Source organism: Colletotrichum chrysophilum, assembly GCF_026319265.1.
Source record: "Colletotrichum chrysophilum strain AFK26 chromosome Unknown scaffold_50, whole genome shotgun sequence".
Taxonomy (NCBI): domain Eukaryota; kingdom Fungi; phylum Ascomycota; class Sordariomycetes; order Glomerellales; family Glomerellaceae; genus Colletotrichum; species Colletotrichum chrysophilum.
The window spans coordinates 1-17,315 of record NW_026517337.1 but is presented as its reverse complement, the minus strand read 5'-3'; the positions used below and the strand labels follow the sequence as shown (position 1 = coordinate 17,315).

Below are 17,315 nucleotides of genomic sequence, written 5' to 3'. Positions count from 1 at the left end.
TGACGTCGCGAGCCTGTTTCCTACATCACCAGCACAGCGACCTCCTCTCGAAGGCCGTACTTGCTTCGAAATTTGCCTCCCGACCTTCATTCACTGGGCTCTCATTTTATCTGATACCACGAGAGCATTCGGCAGTCCTCGCCAATAGCTTACGCGCCCGCCGAAGGAAATACTGCCCCTCCCAAACTGCCTTACCCAAACCTCGCCCTTCCACATCATCCAGCCTGGCGTTCAGAGCACTCCGAGCCGCCGGCCTCGCTGTGGGCCTTGGACTTACCGCCCTAGCAGCCTACCAGCGCAACCAGGCTGAAATGGATTCGCACGCCACGAGAGGCGGTCACCTGGATGCCACGGCCGGTCGGGAAGTTGTATATTGTCATGCCTGCTCCAACGAGTGGTGGCAAGACGAGCATGGTTTGCAGTGTCCTCGCTGCGACAGCGAGATAACGGAAATCGTACGTCAAATAAAACTACGTACGGTCCCGAGGAGGCAAGATCTAACGAATGCACAGGTTTCGCCGGACAACGACCCCAGACTTATTGAGGATGGCCCTCCGCTGCATGATTCACCCTCTAATCGCCACAGACATCCGTTGGACGACGATTCTGACCCAGAAGAGGCCGACATAGAGGAGCATTTGCACCGAGGACCCAGTGGCTTTGTTCTCCATCGCACGATATGGGACAACCAGAGACCTGGACAGGGTGCTTCCCCCAACGCTCGCCAACCGACGGACCCGGCCGACGGCGACCAGATTATCAGGCGCTTCATTGATATGGTCAATGAGTTTGGTATGGGCATGCCTCCTCGCCCGCCGCCAGACGAGACCCGGCCGCCCCCTGGATTTGGCGGTGGTCTATTTGGAGGCCCAGGCAATGTGCGCACCTACTACAGAGAAGGCCGTGGAGGAACTACAAGCTTCACAATCGCTACTGGACCGATCCATATCCATCAAGGCGGCAACCGATCCCCCGTCGGGCCTGGAGCCGACCCCTTCCAATCGTATGTTCGCCAAAGTCCCCGTGGCCACCCCACCAATGGACCTCGAGTCACCATGATATCCATCAGATCCAATGCTAATCAGCTTCCCAGTATCTTCAGCAGTGTTCTGGCAGGAGCAGGACCCCCGACCCCGGGCGGACCTCCCAGTCCTGGTCAAGGACAGCGTGCGGCCGGTGGAGCGCCCACACTTCTCCATGAGATTCTCAACATGCTCAACCCGGCGAACGCTAGCCATGGAGATGCTGTGTACACTCAGGAAGCCTTGGATCGGATAATATCCACCTTGATGGAGCAAAACCCTCAGTCGAACGCGGCACCTCCAGCTACCGAGGACGCTCTCAGCAAGCTGGAGCGCAAGAAGGTCGACGAGAAGATGCTGGGACCAGAGGGCAAGGCTGAGTGCACAATTTGCATCGACGACTTCAGTCTCGGTGATGATGCTACAGTTCTACCCTGCAAGCACTGGTTTCATGATCAGTGTGTTGTGATGTGGTTGAAGGAGCACAATACCTGCCCGATCTGCCGCACGCCCATTGAGGAGTCGAGCAACAACAATGCCAACAGCAGTGCGAGCAACGCTAACAACAGCGGCAACAACGCTTCCCAGCGTTCTCCTGATGCTGCCCCAGGTTCATCTGGCAGCAACCAGAACCCCGCATACTGGGACGATGCGCCTCCTGGGATCCCCGGTCATTGGGGAGCGCAGACGTTTGGTAGCCGCCCAGTCTTCTTCGGTGGACTCGGTCCACCTCCAGTACCGGCGGACTCGACGCGTCCGGAGCGATCCGCGGCTACCGATTGGGATGTTCCTTCCCCTCTCTATGGCTTCAGCACAGGCCGAGACATCAATCCTCAGCGCCCTCAGGAGACAAGCCGAATGTCTAGCTTCCGGTCCCGCCGGGATTCTCATTCGCCTCCTAGCCTACGTCGGCATCAGTCCGATTCATTCAGAGCTCGACACAGAAGCCCGTCTTCAGGAAACTGGGAGAGAAATCAAGACAATAACAATCAAGATGGCGGATCCAGTCACGGACCCTTCAACTGGTTGAGAAACACTTTTTCTCGGGGAGGCGGCTCGAGTGGCTCAGGAGACAACTCGAGAGACAGGCGCAGGGCCCAGTGAAGGGAGGCATGGTTGCCACAAGGGTTGGATGAGTGAAAAGTGATAATGGGCATGGACAAAACCATGCCAGGGTGGACTGGCCGGCGGCAGATTATGAATGACGAAATGGATTGCCGGCGTTTAGCATGGGTCGTTTTCCCCATTTTCTCCTTACGAGGGTCATATTCCGGGGCGACGCTTGATTGTCGCCCTGGACGTGTATTGGTAGATCATAGCCCACCACAAAGCAAGGGCGTTTGGAATGATCACGGGCTGTCTCTTTTCGCATGTGATGTTCATGGTGTTCCGTCATAACACTCATCGGTGGGAGAGCATGTGGAAGACATGCACAGCGTCCCAGCTTCAAGATGCAACTCACTCATCAAAAGCGTCATGGTAGCAAGCCCGTAGATCTGCTTTACACGTTCCATCAGCATCACGAAACCAGGTCAGGCCACATGTAACCCACACGAGCGCGTCGCAACACCACCAGCCAGCTCCTCAACACACATGAGGAACATCCATCCCACTACCCCATGACCGCCTTCTGGATTCGCGTCCCTCTGGTTCGTTGCTCACCTACAGAGGCCCTCTGCAGAAGGGGAATCGAGGCATTGGTTCGTATAAAATGTGTGGCCAGCCGGCGGCCTTTTTCTGTTCCACGCCAATTGTCCGTCGGGGTTGAACCTTTGACAAATCAGCTGACTGCCACGAAGGCCTTATGTGATTGTATCGGGCATACCTACAACCCCATGGTGACAGTGAGCGAGTACATAGAGGCAAGTCGACGAGGAGTGGTATGGATGGGGTTCTCTTCAGCATTTTTGTCGCGGTTGTATTCTGGTTTGGGTATACTGTGGACGGAGGAGGGCGGCTGACATGGCGGCAAAGGAGGTACTTTTTGGTGGTGATGTCTGCAAGGTAGATTTGGGCGGGTAATCTAAGCTCACAATGAGACTTAGGAACTCCGCGAGGCTATTTAGAGAGACACATGTGGCATATCATTTGGTTGGTTCAGATCTAGTGTGAGGCGATGGTGATTGTTTTATACACGGCAGCGCGCGAACAAGATGCAGGATGGCGGCGTCGGCTCGTCAACGTGGCTTCCCTCTTGAGTCGTAGCTCACATCTCTTGATGCTCTCCTTTTGAGAGGAGGCCAGAGGGAATAAGTGCGTGATCGTTGTTCGGCAGAGACGTACGGCACAAGGCGTCATCTCATAGAACAATGGTGTCGAGGGATAGGCCTTACCCTAAGCCCAGAAGGCTTGCTCCCGTAGTATAAAATACACAGGTTTCAGTGACTTTGAAATCGACGGAGACAAAAATTGTAATACTCCATCGCAGGGAGAAAATTGGCGACGTTAAGCAAGCTCATTCGCGAGCTTACGCTCTTCCATCGCGTGTTGTCTGTGGTATGATACGAGGTTTTCTCAGAACACGTCACGGTCTGCTTCCTTGGTGTATTATCTGATGATACCCCAACGACGAGAATAACTGAAAATGGCGTTGGTATTATGGAGTCGTTATCCACGCTCCAGCGCCATCTTGTCGTTCGTTCACAAGGTGATGAGATGTTCTGACGTTCCATGTGGCATCTCTCAACTGGTCATGATGGCCTTTGATCGAACATCAACGTCAAAGGGCTCCATTGCCAACTCCCGAAGATTTTGCGTTTGGCCGTCTTATTTATACTCATTCCCTGGGTAGTTTCTTCCGCATGTTCCGGATCTCCTGCCATAGTATACATGTATGGCTTGGAGCAGGGAATAGAGATACCCAGGCCTGCTGCGGTCTTGTTTGATCTGGAATTAGCAGAAAGGGGAGCCATTATACCAATATGCGAGATTAAAAAGGGTTGAACTCTTCTCTTACGAATCAGGAACCAATGCGTGAGCTTCCGGGAATATTCTTATTGGAAGCAGTCTACTTCAGTCATGGTATTGCTACTCACAGCCTCCACTCCTGCGGAGACAGCGTACTATGATCGGAGCAAGATGCTGGGAACTACATCCGGTGTTGTGTATTCTTGTACCAATACGAAGCCGGCGATTCTGAACGATAGATAATGTATATTTGGGTTGATCGTGATGCCCGGCGAGTGTTTTTTTTTGATTGAGGACACTAGGGAACGCATGTCAAGACAGATTTCTATGATCCAATACGAAATGCGGTCGAAAACTTGATTTTCTTGGCCTTCAAGGCCTCCATGCTCACTCTATGAAGACGATGTCGGCATTTATACCTGCTTCAACGAGCGAGGTCGGCCAGTCCTCATTCAGACACCGAATAGGGGGCGATCATGCTTGAACACCGTGAGCGGAACTTTGCCAATCTCATATTGTGTCTTGTTGCATATATAAATGGGTTCTTGGTATTTCTGGATATGTAGAAGAGCCAACAGAGTGTGGGTATGACTGTGCGGCGATTCATTGCCCCTGTGCCCGCTACCTTTTGATGTTGTGTGGTCTTGACTGGTGGTAGGGGTGATCAGATGACCGCGAATCAAGCTAGCCCTCAACATTTCGTTCTAACCCTTCACTTCTGGCATGTTATTCTTATGAATAAAGTCGAGAAAGAAGTGTTGCCCCGCAGATATTAGTCAAACGAAGATCATCGGCAGAGCTGAAGAGGTAAATGCGTCGTTCGAGCATGGCGTTCTTGACATCACTCTGATCCCTCTCAATGATCTGGAGTCCCAGCTCGAATTTGGTGCGGCCTTTCTACGAATCCCAGGATTCAAGGTTTTATATGAGTGGGCTGAAGACTTCTCAGGGATACGGCACAACCTATTCTCCATCTTTTGGTACCTATATATGAATGAAAATGAAATAGAAAGAAGCAAACCAGACAATTGCGAATGCCTTTGGTCGGATCTGAAATCCACAGCTCCTCGAGCTCGACAGTTTCTGAGGTTATACCAGCTACCCTTAGGGGACTATTACGAGCAGCTTGATCCCCCTGAGAATTTTCCATCTTGGTTATTGATTGCGTGTCCCATTCACAGCCATGGCGGACGAAGACGACCATGTGAGATGAACTTTACGGAACATTGGGATAGACACATTTGAGTCCCTGTTGTCTGTCGCTCGAAACATCGGTCAAATGCCTGTTCTGTCGCGTGGATTTGGGCTGACTGGTCATATATGAGGCAAATGTTAACTCTTTAAATCATTCGAACTTCCATGCAGTTACAATGAAAACTTCGCAAGGGAGTCTGAGAGAGATATAAAAAGCAAAATCTAAAACAAGTTCTCATGATTGTCATAATTGTAGCCCTGGGTTTTACCCCTAGTTATAGCGGTCTCTTTGATGCTGACCTATTTGTGGTAGCATGACACCGTGTTCTGACCCTGGGTTCGGCCACATCATTAGTAGCCCAGGAGTTGTTGCTTCATAATACACCGGCGATAGACCAGGGAAAACACGACAACATTCCAGTCAGCTGATCCGTTGATTGAATTTCAACTGAGGTTAAGCGGTACACTAACGGGCAGAAAACATTTTTGTTTCTTTCTTAAAAACTGCTTGAGGGCCGAGAAAAGATCAAATTGGTTTTGCGCTTTGGTGGGTAGAATCTCGATGCTCGTCCTCTTATGTTGTTTTGAGGACTGAAGTTGATGGTCATGGAACATTTAAGATTGGATGTCTGTAGACGAGAAGCACGCTGCTACATATCAGGCAGCGTCATGTTCCGTTGAAGGCGTTGAATGTGCTCGCAGATTAGAGTGACGCCGATCAAATGTGTAGTGTCGGAATGAATAAACAGAGAACAGATGTGACGAACCATGCAGACTAGCGAAAAGCTCTTGATTTCTTGCGTCATCTCTGATCCACCCAATCGCGAGGTGTATAGCAGGCATAAGTCAAACCATCACACAACTTTAGAAAGAATAGTTGTTCCTCCCGGGTCCCCAGCTATTTGGCGGTTTTGATTCTTGAATCCTAACTGAAGTCCACTTTTTATACGTCTGGGTTAGAGACGTAAAAAACTGTCTTTAGCGATAATTCAGAATACAGCAAAGATGGAATATTGGATGACCAAAAGAAATGAAAGGATTTTGGTATTTCTAATGCAATACCAGATGATTGCAGATTGCGGGTCTATTTCTCACTTGCAGTTGAAATTTATTAGCCTTTTGAGGAAGAGTGTTGTTATCTTTATAGCGATTAGCGAATACTGCTGCGATAAATTGCGACAACAAACGACGACAGAAGCCGCACGACGCTGGTATAGAGTCCTGTTAGGTTCCTTCTTCTATTAATGCATAACAATACTCACGCTGAGCCTTTTTCACCTGGCTGCCTTTTCAACGAATACCGCGAGCACCCCATCGATTGGGCTTGCCCCAAAGTTTCTGTCTCATGTGTTGATCCTCAGCTTTTATTTATCCATGTCTTACAAGAGCTAAGAATCACCGCACGTCCACTTCCCAGCGCAACAATCTCAGCCTGTGACAGATTCCATGCATGAATCTTGAAACCGTCTGTTGTTGACTACGTTTAAGCTGTCCCGCTCTAAGAATAAGAAATGCATCACCTAGAACAATACTACTTCAGTTGAACAAGAGAGCGTTTTTTATGAGTGAGTTAATGGTAACTTTTAGATATCATGTGCAAAACCTCCGTAAAACCTCACCATTGTGATGAGGATTACTTGAGTTGATTCTAACCTCACAGGTCCACAATCCATCAAACAACCTTTTCACCCTCACAACCTTTACGAGCACCTTGCTATTCCCATCTTAAGATTTGTTCCATCCGCAAGATTCATTTCCCCTAAGCACCTACTTAACTTCTTAGGCTTTTCAAGTCCAATACACCTACCTCCGCAAAGGCTTGACCGTCATCTAACCACAACATCAAAAAGCTGCAAATTTCTACCCCTCGCTCTCGTCTGCGTTCTCTCCATTCATATCTCTGATTCTCGACACGACCGCATTATTTCGGAAGACACCACTATTTATGAACAACCATGGCTACACAGAAACTTTCTTCGTTTGGTGATCTCTGTCCAGAGATCCGAACAATGATATGGGACTTTGCAACCCGTCCTCACGGCATCCGCGGAGTGCAACACTTTTCAATCTTCCCTTGCTACGATGTTCCTGCAGACTTCGACGGACACATCGCACCGATAATAGAGACGAGCCAAATGGAGGTCGTGGGGGCTCCATCGACGATAGACAGCACGACAGGAAGCCCCTACAGCAACAACTCAACATACACCATCGACAGCGGGCTTTGGACCGCTTGCAGGGAGTCAAGAGCGGCCATGTTTCGTCGCTACAGGCCTGGTGAGTGGACCGATTTTTATGAGGTTCAAAAGAAAAAGTACAGCTCAAATCGCGAACCCGATCGAAGCGTCGTTCACCTCAGTAGCACATATCACGACATGCCCGCTACCTTCGAAATGAACCACGGCGAGAAGAGCCAATTCTTCACCGTTCTCCCCGCTACGGATCTTATCTTTATACACCTGACGTCGTTTCGGCAGAGAATCTGGGATCTGAGCAAACAACTTCCCTTCGCCTCCTGGAGACTTGGTTTCGGGGGCATGTGCCACGTCGCCCTGGAATTCGATCCGTCGTGGAGCATCGCTGAACTTAAGCAGTATCAACAGGAGTGGGAAGGAGGCCAGCCTGAACTGAGCGTCGAGCGCTGGAAGGAGTACGACATGCTGGTACAAACCAGTAGAAACGTTCACGCCCGTGGCAACCTCAAGACGTTGTGGCTCGTGGATCGTCGTCTGCGAAGAGAACATCTAGCGCCCACCACTGATCAACTAGAAGCCATGTTGGAGGTCGAAGTCATGTCAGACGAAGAGCGAATGGTTTTCCATGAAGGCGGCTGCAGGTACTTTGGTGCGACGGCGTTCTATGAAAGATGGCCCTGGGCATACGAGGACGATGACCCGGGATCGGCAGACAGTAGCCGTGAAACAGTATGGCAGTTTGCATACAGTCTGCAATGGGTCGCCACTGTTCAAGCAATAGACCGCGCCGGTGATCCTTGGAATCTACCCCTTGGCGCCGTTCAACGATGGGGGGTCTTATTACAATCGAGCTAATAGTTGGGTACGAACAACATCCAATCGTCAGATCAGCATGTACGGACCGGTGGACTCATTGAAATCTCACAACTACGATTCGGTAACTATTCAAGGTGTTTGCTATCTTTAACTAACCCTCAAGCAAAGATTTACAGCATCGGCACACGCAGTTTTAGTTTCAACTGATCGGGCAGAGGCGGTGGAGCCTGCTCTCGACTTCAATACTATTCTCCTGTATCCTCAACAGACATGCGTATTCACCCGTACCAGACCTGATGAATGACAAAGCAGCCCGGTGGTAAGAGGGATAAGGGTCTGGAACGGGGCATCGTATGGTCCGACTGACAGGTCTTCCAAGTCGAACGAACAAATTGTGGGCGGTTACTCATGAACGAGGCATCGCCGCGTCGCCACATGTGTAAGCAGCTTGCACGTTGATCCGGATAAATAATTAGATGGAACGCAGACGCTGAAAGCTCAATGTCATGTCATCTCCCTAAATCTGAGCCTTAGTCTAGCAACTCACCAAGCTTGGGAAGCCACAGTGTCAACGTCAGTATCTCAAAACATTCAAAAATGATGCGTGTCCCGGGAAGAAAAGCCAAAGATTGAAACAATAGATATCGTCAAAGGCAAAAGATTGCGCCGAGGGGGAATCGAACCCCCGGCTCCCCGACGCTGCTGGATGGCAACGGAGAATTTTACCACTAAACCATCGGCGCTGATGGATTGCTTCATGCATGGGAGTTTCGTGAGACTGACTATGGAGTGCCTGCCTGCAGGTGTGGGCGGTGGGCTGCAGAGTGCAGGCCCCGTAGCGCTGACTTGTGGGCCAGCAAGAGGGTGGCCCATGGCGATATCGGCCGGGGAAGCGTACCCGGCGGCCAAATGACCGAGAAGGGAGAGGACTCAACAAATATTTGGACGGGGCGTTAGGAAAAGATCCCGGAGCCTTGTGGGAGAGGAGCCAAGCTGGCCTGGAATATCATTTGATCAGGAGGCGATGAAGAAATTGTTACGATGCAAGATGCGAGTGCTCAGAGGGGCCCTTTGAACTGGAGTTCGGGGAACAGATTCCGTTGCATCAGTGACGTCGATGTGGGCGGGTAGAAGTGCGCGACCCCGGTGCGATGGAAGGCGAAGCTTTCCGGCAGGCAACCTACCAAGCTTACTGCTTGCTGACTGCTGTTCGAGGGGCAAGACCGAGAGCGAGAAGGGAGCTATGGTCTTCTTCTTGTTGTTGCTCCCACAAGCACACGCAACATGTAATATGCGTAGGGCTATGAGATTATCATAGATTATCGCCTGGTCAATAACGTTCAGGAATTGCAATTGAGCAGCTGAGGGGAACGTGTCTAGCATCATTCCGGCGCGCGTTGAGCTAAAAGAGGCCAGCGGAGCATGCCGCGGCGGACGGCGCGAACCAACATGACTTGTTCAGCGAACCAATTGTCCTGTGATGTGAAGGAACCATGTTCAAAGCTTGCCAAGTCATACCGCCCAAAAAGCCAAGCTCTGGGGTCGGCCAACGTCTGTCAAGGCCTGCTCACTAGCACCGAATACAAGCTTACACACCCGGTAGGGAAGACTAGGCAAAGCAGGACAAAATCAGGTCGTTGACGGCGATACCTGCCCGTGTCGAACGAGACGGGCGTTGGGCCCCCCAGGCGGCGAGTGCGATTAGCGGCTCCTGATCGCCTATGCAGAATGGGGGATGGACCAAGATTGGAACCCCAGCCATCCAGCCATGCCGTTGACCGGCCGGCAGTTGCCTTCGGCCATGGATGACTGGATGACTCGAGGGGGTTTTGTCTGCTCGTGGGTTGATGATTCAAGAGAGAGATGACACGGCTTTGACGAGAGTTGGGCTGGATGCTGAGTGGCTGCACCTTGTTGAAGAAGGGCTGATTTTGATCTCGTCTCGAGGGTCTTTTAGTCGAGGCTAGGCGGGGACGACATGTAGCTGGACTATCCGTACTACGTTAGCAGAGAGGAGCAGCAGCTGGGCCGTTGGCGTGATCTCTCTTTTTTTCCCTGGACCTTGTTCGTCTCATAGCCTGGTCCCATCCGTGGCTAGTTCAGTTCGCTGCGGCGTGGGTTGGATTGGTTATAGATTTTGGGACTTTGACTGAGTGGTCTCTGTCCAGTGACTTGTGGACTCCCATGTGAGGTGCCCGCGTTGCATAGGTTGCGTTGCGCTCCGTTCCGTCTGGGTACGGCCGCTATGTGGAATAGGTTGGAAGACTCCCGTCCTGTTCCTCCTCTTGTAGGTAGGGAGCAAAGAGGAGGAGGAGGAGAGGAGCAGGAGGCAAGGCAAGGCAAGGTACGGTACGGGTTGGTTGCCGCTGCCGCAGCAGCAGCAGCAAGTCGCAGTCCAGTGAGTGTGTGGTCTCTTCCAATTCTTTTCCCCTCTTTTTTTCTTTCATGTTTCCAATCCCCCTCCCGTCTGTCTCTCTTTTCCCTCCTTATTCCCATCGCTTTCTCCCACCCAAAAGATTCCCGCGCGGCGACCCCAAATTTATTGGCTTGGTGGTGTACGACAACCATTACATACTTACGCAGCGTGCTGTGTTCCCGTTCGCTGCGCAATCGCCTGTTTATTCCCAGCAGCAACCCCCAAAAAGACCAAGACCTCCGGACGGCGAACACTGCGCCGCGCCGCACCGCAATTTGCCCAGCTTTTGCGTTGCCGCAGCGCACCTCATCCTTATTCCCGGACGGCACACGGCGGACGGCCACAGCTTGTCGTTTGCCAATCCAATCCGCGTTCGCGCGCGCCGCCGGATTCGAGCGTCCAATTTCCTGAGCGTCCCATCAATCCTCGCTGCTGCTGCTGGCGCGCATCCCCCGATCCGGTGCTTCCCCGGAGATTGCAGACCTCCCGTCCGGAAGGGGACCAGCACCACAGACGCCGCGTGCCCAGACGGCGGAAACTGGAGCAGCGTCAATCGCGAAATTGGCACTTTACGACCGGCGCCGGAGGTGGGAAATTGAGAGCAGGCTCGGTGTCGCGGGAGGGTTCGGTGTCATCGGCGTCAATTGATTGACTGCCGCTCGGCGCCGCTGCCGCAATCACCAAAACACCATCACCACCATCGCCAGAGCTGTCGCGATGGCTCCCCAGGACCACCCGCCGCAGCATCAGCAGCAACCATACACGCCGAGTTCGGCCTCGACAATCTACGCATCGCCGGCTTCAGAACACGGACGCCTGCCGCCACCGCCGACAACGAGTGCGACGACACCGAATGGAGCTCTGCACCCAGGCGGAACGCCATTATCTTCGTCAACCGTCGCTGCACACCCATCCTCCCAGTCCTACCCCTACAACGGCATCGTCAAGACAGAAGACAGCGTCGACGGCAACTCGGCCAGCCCGGACGGACAACTGAACGCCTCCGACGAGCCGCCCAAGAAGAAGCAGAAACGCAACAAACCAACCCTGTCATGTCACGAGTGCGTCGAGCGCAAAACGAAGGTATGTACGCATTGGTTCTTTGCTTCACTGCTCATTCAACAAGTTCATGACTCTTCCCTTCCTCGTTGCTTAGCAAGCCGAGCTTCACTCCTTGCGCTTGCTCCCCCTACCCTCCCCCGCACTCGGAGCTTCATGGTCCACCGTGGCTCTCGCAGCCGCGCCGACGCTGGCCCGAAGTCTGGACCCGGCCGTCTGTCAACATGTCTGCTGCTATTTGCAGGAGGCGGGCGCCGAGAGAGTCATGAGCCTCGCACGTGGCATGCACGCTGCCCGAACCTTGTTGGCTCCTCAGATCCCGGAGACGAGCTTTTGACAGCTTCCAAATGGGGTTTACACACCGATCCCATGTGAATCAGAATGCAAGTCATGGCATGGAACGCTGACGCGCATGATAGTGCGATCGAGGGAGGCCGCATTGCTTAGCATGCATCAAGCGTCAGACAGAATGCAAGTATGCACATGTCGCGAACCTGCTCGAGTAAGTGCCCCCTTGCCTTTGTCGGGGCTTACCGTACTGACCATCTCAGGGAAACGACACGGTCAGCCACCAATGGCCGGCGAATGACTAAACCGCCAAAGAAGAAACCTTCAGACGTCAACACGATACCCAACATCGCCGACAGGGGTCTCTTTGAAGGCAGAGGTTTCACTTCCCGCGGTTCCGTTGGTTCCATCGCCTTCTCATCATCAACCGGGCTGCTCTCGAATGTGCCGTATTCTCTGCCGACGGCCAGCAACGTCTTTGGCATCGGTTCCGAGCACCCTTTTGCCAACTACTGGACATGTGAAGGGGGCTTGCCAGAGGTCATCTCTGTGCTGCCGGATAAGATCCAGGCAGACATTCTGCTGGCCCAGTATTTTGAGTGTGTCGACCCGGTGTACCCCATGATCCACCGGCAGACATTCTACGCGGACTACGAGCACTTTTGGAGTTTGGGCAATGACGAGAAGAACCGCGTGGACGCCGCCTTCATTGGGCTCATCTTTGTGATGCTGGCTCTGGGGACGCAGTTTGTGACGTCTACGTCGCCGAGAGATGGGAAGCAAACGGCCGAGTTTTATGCGTCGGCCAGCAACCAGGCGTTACGGATGTTTTCCTATCTGAGCGCTGCTTCATTACGGTCCATCCAGGCCATGGTCTTGTAAGTCTATTGCCAAGACCCCAGAGACATCTTGGGGGATGATGCTTATTTGGCCAGGTTGACCTACTTCTTAATCAACGACAACCATGCTTCTGACGGGTGGGCATTCGCAGGCATACTCATACGCCAGGCCTACGCAATGGGTCTGCATCGTGATCCTAACATTGGTAAGTTGTACCTGAAGTCACGCATCGAGCCCTGCTAAAAGCTACTAGTCACTCCCGAAGCTAGCATCTTTGAGAAGCAACAGCGCCGCAAGCTCTGGCAAGCCGTCCTTCTTCAGGACACCTTTCTAACCGTCCTCCTCTCCCTGCCCCCGTCAGCAACTCACACAGACGTCTCCGTCGAAGACCTTCTCGACGACGGTTCGGCCATTGCCTCCAGCGACCCGACAGACATCGCCTACATACGCGGATCATGGACGCTGGCCAACCTGGTCCAAGAAACAATCTGCTCACCGCGCTCTCTCGACATGCCCATCTGCACCACCGCCCGCCACAAGTCCAAACTCGTGGCCGATTTCCGTGCCGTGTACCGGTCGTTCCCCGACGTCTTCCGGTCCTGGGACTCGGACAGTCTCACATCGTTGGCAAGAACCAATAAGCGCGTCGTCCGCCAGACGTTGTTCCTCACGAGCAACTATCACCACAACATCATGCTCGTACACGCCTCCGAGTCCCCGGACGTTCCCGTAAACGTACGCGGCACGCTCGAAGCCGCGCACGAGGCGATCAACTCTTTCTTTCTGCTCTTCAACATTTTCGAACTGGAAGCCCGGGTGTGGTGGGTCTTCAACCACCGCGCCTTCCTCGAGGCGCTGTGCATCGGCAGCGTGCTCCGGGAGACGGCCAAGGACCCGGCGGCGGTGGAGGCGGCGGAACGGGACCCGCTGTTCGTAAGGGCCAGGGCCGATATATGTGAGTAAAAACCTACCTTACCTACCCACGCGTCTTCCGGTTTGCGTATATAATGTGGCGAAGAAGGCTGACGTGAAGATGGTCACAGCGCGCATGATTCAAATCATGGAGTTGATGGGCGAGGGGGATCAAGGGTCCGAAGTTGCTCGGGCGCGGGTCCAGGTGTTGAAGGACCTCCTGTGAAGCGGGCCGGGGGGCCCCTTTTGCGCCCAGTGCTCACACGTCGTCGTGGATGTTTTGCAGATCCCGTGGTTTTCTGTGGAGAAGGTGGGCGACGTACGGATATTGCGCAAGATGTTTGCTGATGAAGGCTGGCTGGCTGGGGGGATGGGAGGGTTTCTGGTTTTCATCTCTTGCTCTCTCACCTGTCACCGGCCGGGGACTGTCATTTTGCGAGATGTGTTTCTTTTTCTTGGCGGGACGGGAGTTGGTTTACATTGTGTGGGAGTCGGGTCGGTGCATCATCCACTTCATGTTCGATTCCCACATCCGGGACACGAATCTCTCGGGGTTTGTCGATTGTACACTTCTGCTGCAGTATCTACAACTTTTCAAGGGGGGCGGACTCCTCTTCACGGAGCTAGTGTATTGCTTAATGATAGGTTAATGAGCCTTTTCTCACAATCCGGGATCGCCACCCTTGCCTCTTCGCTCTCTCGCATCATCCATCACACCACGGTCTCCTGGGAGCGATTCGAGACAGCAAGTGAGTCGCTAGCCGCGGTGGGCGAACGAACGACGGGGGCAACGGGCGAGTGACAAACGGCAGGCGGGCATGATGGAGACTCCACCAACATTGAACATGGCCCTCCCGAGGATTGAGAGCCATTCATCTATGCAGAAGGTAGCCCGACCCGAAACGGCGTCGCCGTCCGTCAGGCGTGCATGCTTACCTGAGTTAGCATTGCAGCAGCAGCATGTCGATGGATGCAGTACAGGACCAAAGCCGCCCGAGCCTGCGGCAACAGTGCCGAACAAGCGGGATCATTCATCGGGCTGTCCCTTGCTTCCCTGCGGTGCCTCGCCTCTCGCACTCTATCAATCTCCCTTTTTTTGGACCATTTGGCGATGCCTCTTGGGGAAGAGCACTGAGTGAAGTGGGAAAGTGGACTCGACGGACCCGGAAGCGCTAGCGTAGCCACCCCACGTCCCGGGAATGGAACCCCACCGGTTGGCAGTGTTGTGGCCGAGAGTGTCATTTTGGTCCCGGCCGCTAAGCCTTCCCTTTCCCTCAGCACACGCGCAAGGGCAGGGAAACAGATTGAGATGCTGCGGAAAAAAAAGGAAACGAGACTACCAAAATCCAGTGCGTCGGCCGAGTCCAGTGGCTCCATCGCATCAACCCCACCAGCCCGGTGCAGCTCCACCCAGCTTCGGTGCTTAGCACCTCGTGCGGCCGTTTCCATTGGCCACAGAGGGCCTTGTTGGTCCAGTAGCGCGTGAGTGCCGTGGGTATTCAGCGTGTACGTACCGCGACGCACGGGCCAAGGGACGGAAGGGACTCGTCAGCTCGTCGGCGGTCATTGGCCGGCGGTGGTCCAGCTACGCCGCGAGGATTGCGCAGCCCCAATGTCCCTGACGGTCCTTGATGTGCCCACTTCTGCCACTCACTCACTCGCTTTGCTGTAAGGTACTATGGAACGAACTGCTGCTGCTGCGACTGACTGCGCGGCCCGGCGCTGCGCTGCCGGTGATGGGCAAGGAAGGCAAGGGCAGTGTAACTGTTTGGTGCCCCATGGACGCGTAGTCCCCTTCCCTTTCTCTGGCAAGCCTCTTTTGTCGAGTTCCATCCAAGTCGACCCCTTCTCTTCCCTTTCCTCCCCCCTCCTTCTTACTCTTTCCTCCTTCCGACAGTTAACCACTTCTCAAACCAACCACCAGGTTCGGAAAGTGTGAATACCCTCATTCGTTTATTTGTTTCGTTTCGGTTTCTTGGAGAGTTTGGGTTGATAGCTCTGAAGAGAGTGAAGGGTGGAGGATCTATCTTATCGAAAGCCGGTGTAAGACAAGCCCGGCTGACCTCGCCAACCCCGAAAAGGGCACCACCACACCACCACCAAGCCGACGACATACGTATACATACATACCGGAAGCCCAACAAAATCCCAGGCAGCCGTTTTACCCTCATCTGTCTGCCTTTTCTTGTTTTCTTCCTGGGGCCGACTTTTACCTTTCACCTCCCCTGAACCCCGACGACAACCACGAGCGACCCCGTTTCTCTAGGCAGAGAACTCCTCGACATACGAGGCCCCCCGATCCCCCGCGCCCCACGGGCAAACTAGAGGACTTCACGAGAAGAGGTTGCTTGTAATTCATCCACCGTTTCAAAGTCGCCCATCATGCGCGGCCTGGCGCAAGCTCTCCTGCTCGCGCCGGCCCTGGTCGGAGCCGCTCCTTCGCGGATCGACGAGAAGGTCAAGGGTGAGTTCTTCTCAGTCATTATGCTTGATGAGAGTGAATCCTAACAGTCATTAGATGCTTCGCCCTCGACCTTTGTCACCTTCGACATTCCCCCGGGCTTCAACGAGGACCATTCTACCCCTTACGTAAGTCTCACTTCTTCAACTCATCACAGAAGTCCTCACTAACACGCTTCAGACCCTTCATCTGGAGGTCCTCGAAGCCCCCTCCCCGTGCGCCTACCCCAACATCAAGGTAAACGACAACCCCCTTTCCCAGCGCGGCCACACCCTCGGCCGCGGCACCTTCACCGGCGATCACGACGGCTCCACCTTCATCGCCTCCTGGACCGCCACCTGCGCCGGCGACGAGCAGCTGCTCCGCTTCAACCTCGAGTCCCTCGCCGGCCGCTCCCTCGCCTCCGACGTCGCCTTCGTCGCCCGCTTCCGCCAGACCTCCCCGGCCTCCATCATCGAGGTCGCCGGCCCCGTCCGCGTCTCTACCGACCGCCCCCAGCCCCCGTCCCTCTCCCTCCCCGAGTGGGACGGCCACAGGCCCCGCCCCGGCGACGACGAGGACGGCCTCCTCGACGACCCCCCCTTCCCCCCGCCCCCTCACCACCACGTCGGCAACCACAACGAGGCCGACTTCCACCACCCGCCCAAGCACAACGGTGAGGACCGCCCTCACCCGCCGCACGGTCATGATGGCGAGAAGGAACACCACCCTCACCACTCACCCGAGGTCGAGGCCGAGATCCACGAGCTCGACTGCCTGCGCCACCAGCTCCACGCCCTGAAGCACCTCATCCACGAGAAGGAGGCCCGCCTCGCCCACGAGCACGGCGTCCGCCTCCACCGCCACGCCCTGCGCGAGTGCGACTCCCTCAAGTGCGTTCTCGACACCCTCATGCACCGCGTCGGCGGCGGTTTCCGCGGCGGCTTCCACGGCTTCGGCGGCGGTCGTCGTCACCGCGGCCCCGGCCACCACCACGGCGGCCCGCCCCCGATGTGCGGCGCCTTCCCCTCCCCCGGCGGCAACCACACCCACGGAAACCACACCGCCCCGCCGCCGCCGCCGCCGCCGCCGGGCTTCTGTCCCTGTGGCCCCCCGCCTCCTGAGGGCGAGTGGCCTCACCACGGTCCTCCCCCTCCCTTCGACGAGCCTCCCCACCACGGCCCTCCCCACGGCGACTTTGACGAGCCCCCTCGCGGTCCTCCTCA

The 17,315-nt window shown here is 54.5% G+C and overlaps 6 protein-coding genes and 1 non-coding gene across 7 annotated transcripts; 6 read left to right on the top strand and 1 right to left on the bottom strand.

The window, feature by feature from the left end:
* Positions 1 to 378: 378 nt before the first annotated feature.
* On the top strand, positions 379 to 2,052 carry COL26b_006620 (uncharacterized protein; the record flags this gene model as incomplete). The annotated part of the gene is made up of 3 exons (XM_053179432.1): positions 379 to 414; positions 513 to 1,808; positions 1,840 to 2,052. 3 exons carry the CDS (start codon positions 379 to 381, stop codon positions 2,050 to 2,052), a joined length of 1,545 nt encoding a protein of 514 aa, XP_053036543.1.
* A 5,446-nt stretch (positions 2,053 to 7,498) lies between these two features.
* COL26b_006619 (uncharacterized protein) lies at positions 7,499 to 8,173 on the top strand (the record flags this gene model as incomplete). Its single annotated transcript, XM_053179431.1, has 1 exon — positions 7,499 to 8,173. The coding sequence occupies one exon, from the start codon at positions 7,499 to 7,501 to the stop codon at positions 8,171 to 8,173; it is 675 nt and encodes a 224-aa protein (XP_053036542.1).
* Positions 8,174 to 8,796: 623 nt separating this feature from the next.
* Positions 8,797 to 8,877, bottom strand: COL26b_006618. Its single transcript has one exon. It is a non-coding gene; the product is annotated as a tRNA-Gly (tRNA).
* Positions 8,878 to 11,267: 2,390 nt separating this feature from the next.
* COL26b_006617 (uncharacterized protein) lies at positions 11,268 to 11,946 on the top strand (the record flags this gene model as incomplete). The annotated part of the gene is made up of 2 exons (XM_053179430.1): positions 11,268 to 11,633; positions 11,707 to 11,946. 2 exons carry the CDS (start codon positions 11,268 to 11,270, stop codon positions 11,944 to 11,946), a joined length of 606 nt encoding a protein of 201 aa, XP_053036541.1.
* Positions 11,947 to 12,078: 132 nt separating this feature from the next.
* COL26b_006616 (uncharacterized protein) lies at positions 12,079 to 12,779 on the top strand (the record flags this gene model as incomplete). The annotated part of the gene is made up of 2 exons (XM_053179429.1): positions 12,079 to 12,084; positions 12,213 to 12,779. The coding sequence occupies 2 exons, from the start codon at positions 12,079 to 12,081 to the stop codon at positions 12,777 to 12,779; spliced, it is 573 nt and encodes a 190-aa protein (XP_053036540.1).
* Positions 12,780 to 12,914: 135 nt separating this feature from the next.
* COL26b_006615 (uncharacterized protein) lies at positions 12,915 to 13,875 on the top strand (the record flags this gene model as incomplete). The annotated part of the gene is made up of 3 exons (XM_053179428.1): positions 12,915 to 12,942; positions 12,991 to 13,692; positions 13,781 to 13,875. 3 exons carry the CDS (start codon positions 12,915 to 12,917, stop codon positions 13,873 to 13,875), a joined length of 825 nt encoding a protein of 274 aa, XP_053036539.1.
* Positions 13,876 to 16,031: 2,156 nt separating this feature from the next.
* COL26b_006614 (uncharacterized protein) lies at positions 16,032 to 17,305 on the top strand (the record flags this gene model as incomplete). The annotated part of the gene is made up of 3 exons (XM_053179427.1): positions 16,032 to 16,113; positions 16,168 to 16,238; positions 16,291 to 17,305. Coding segments are annotated over 3 exons (1,168 nt in total), but the record flags the coding sequence as incomplete, so codon positions are not given.
* Between the last annotated feature and the right edge of the window lie 10 nt (positions 17,306 to 17,315).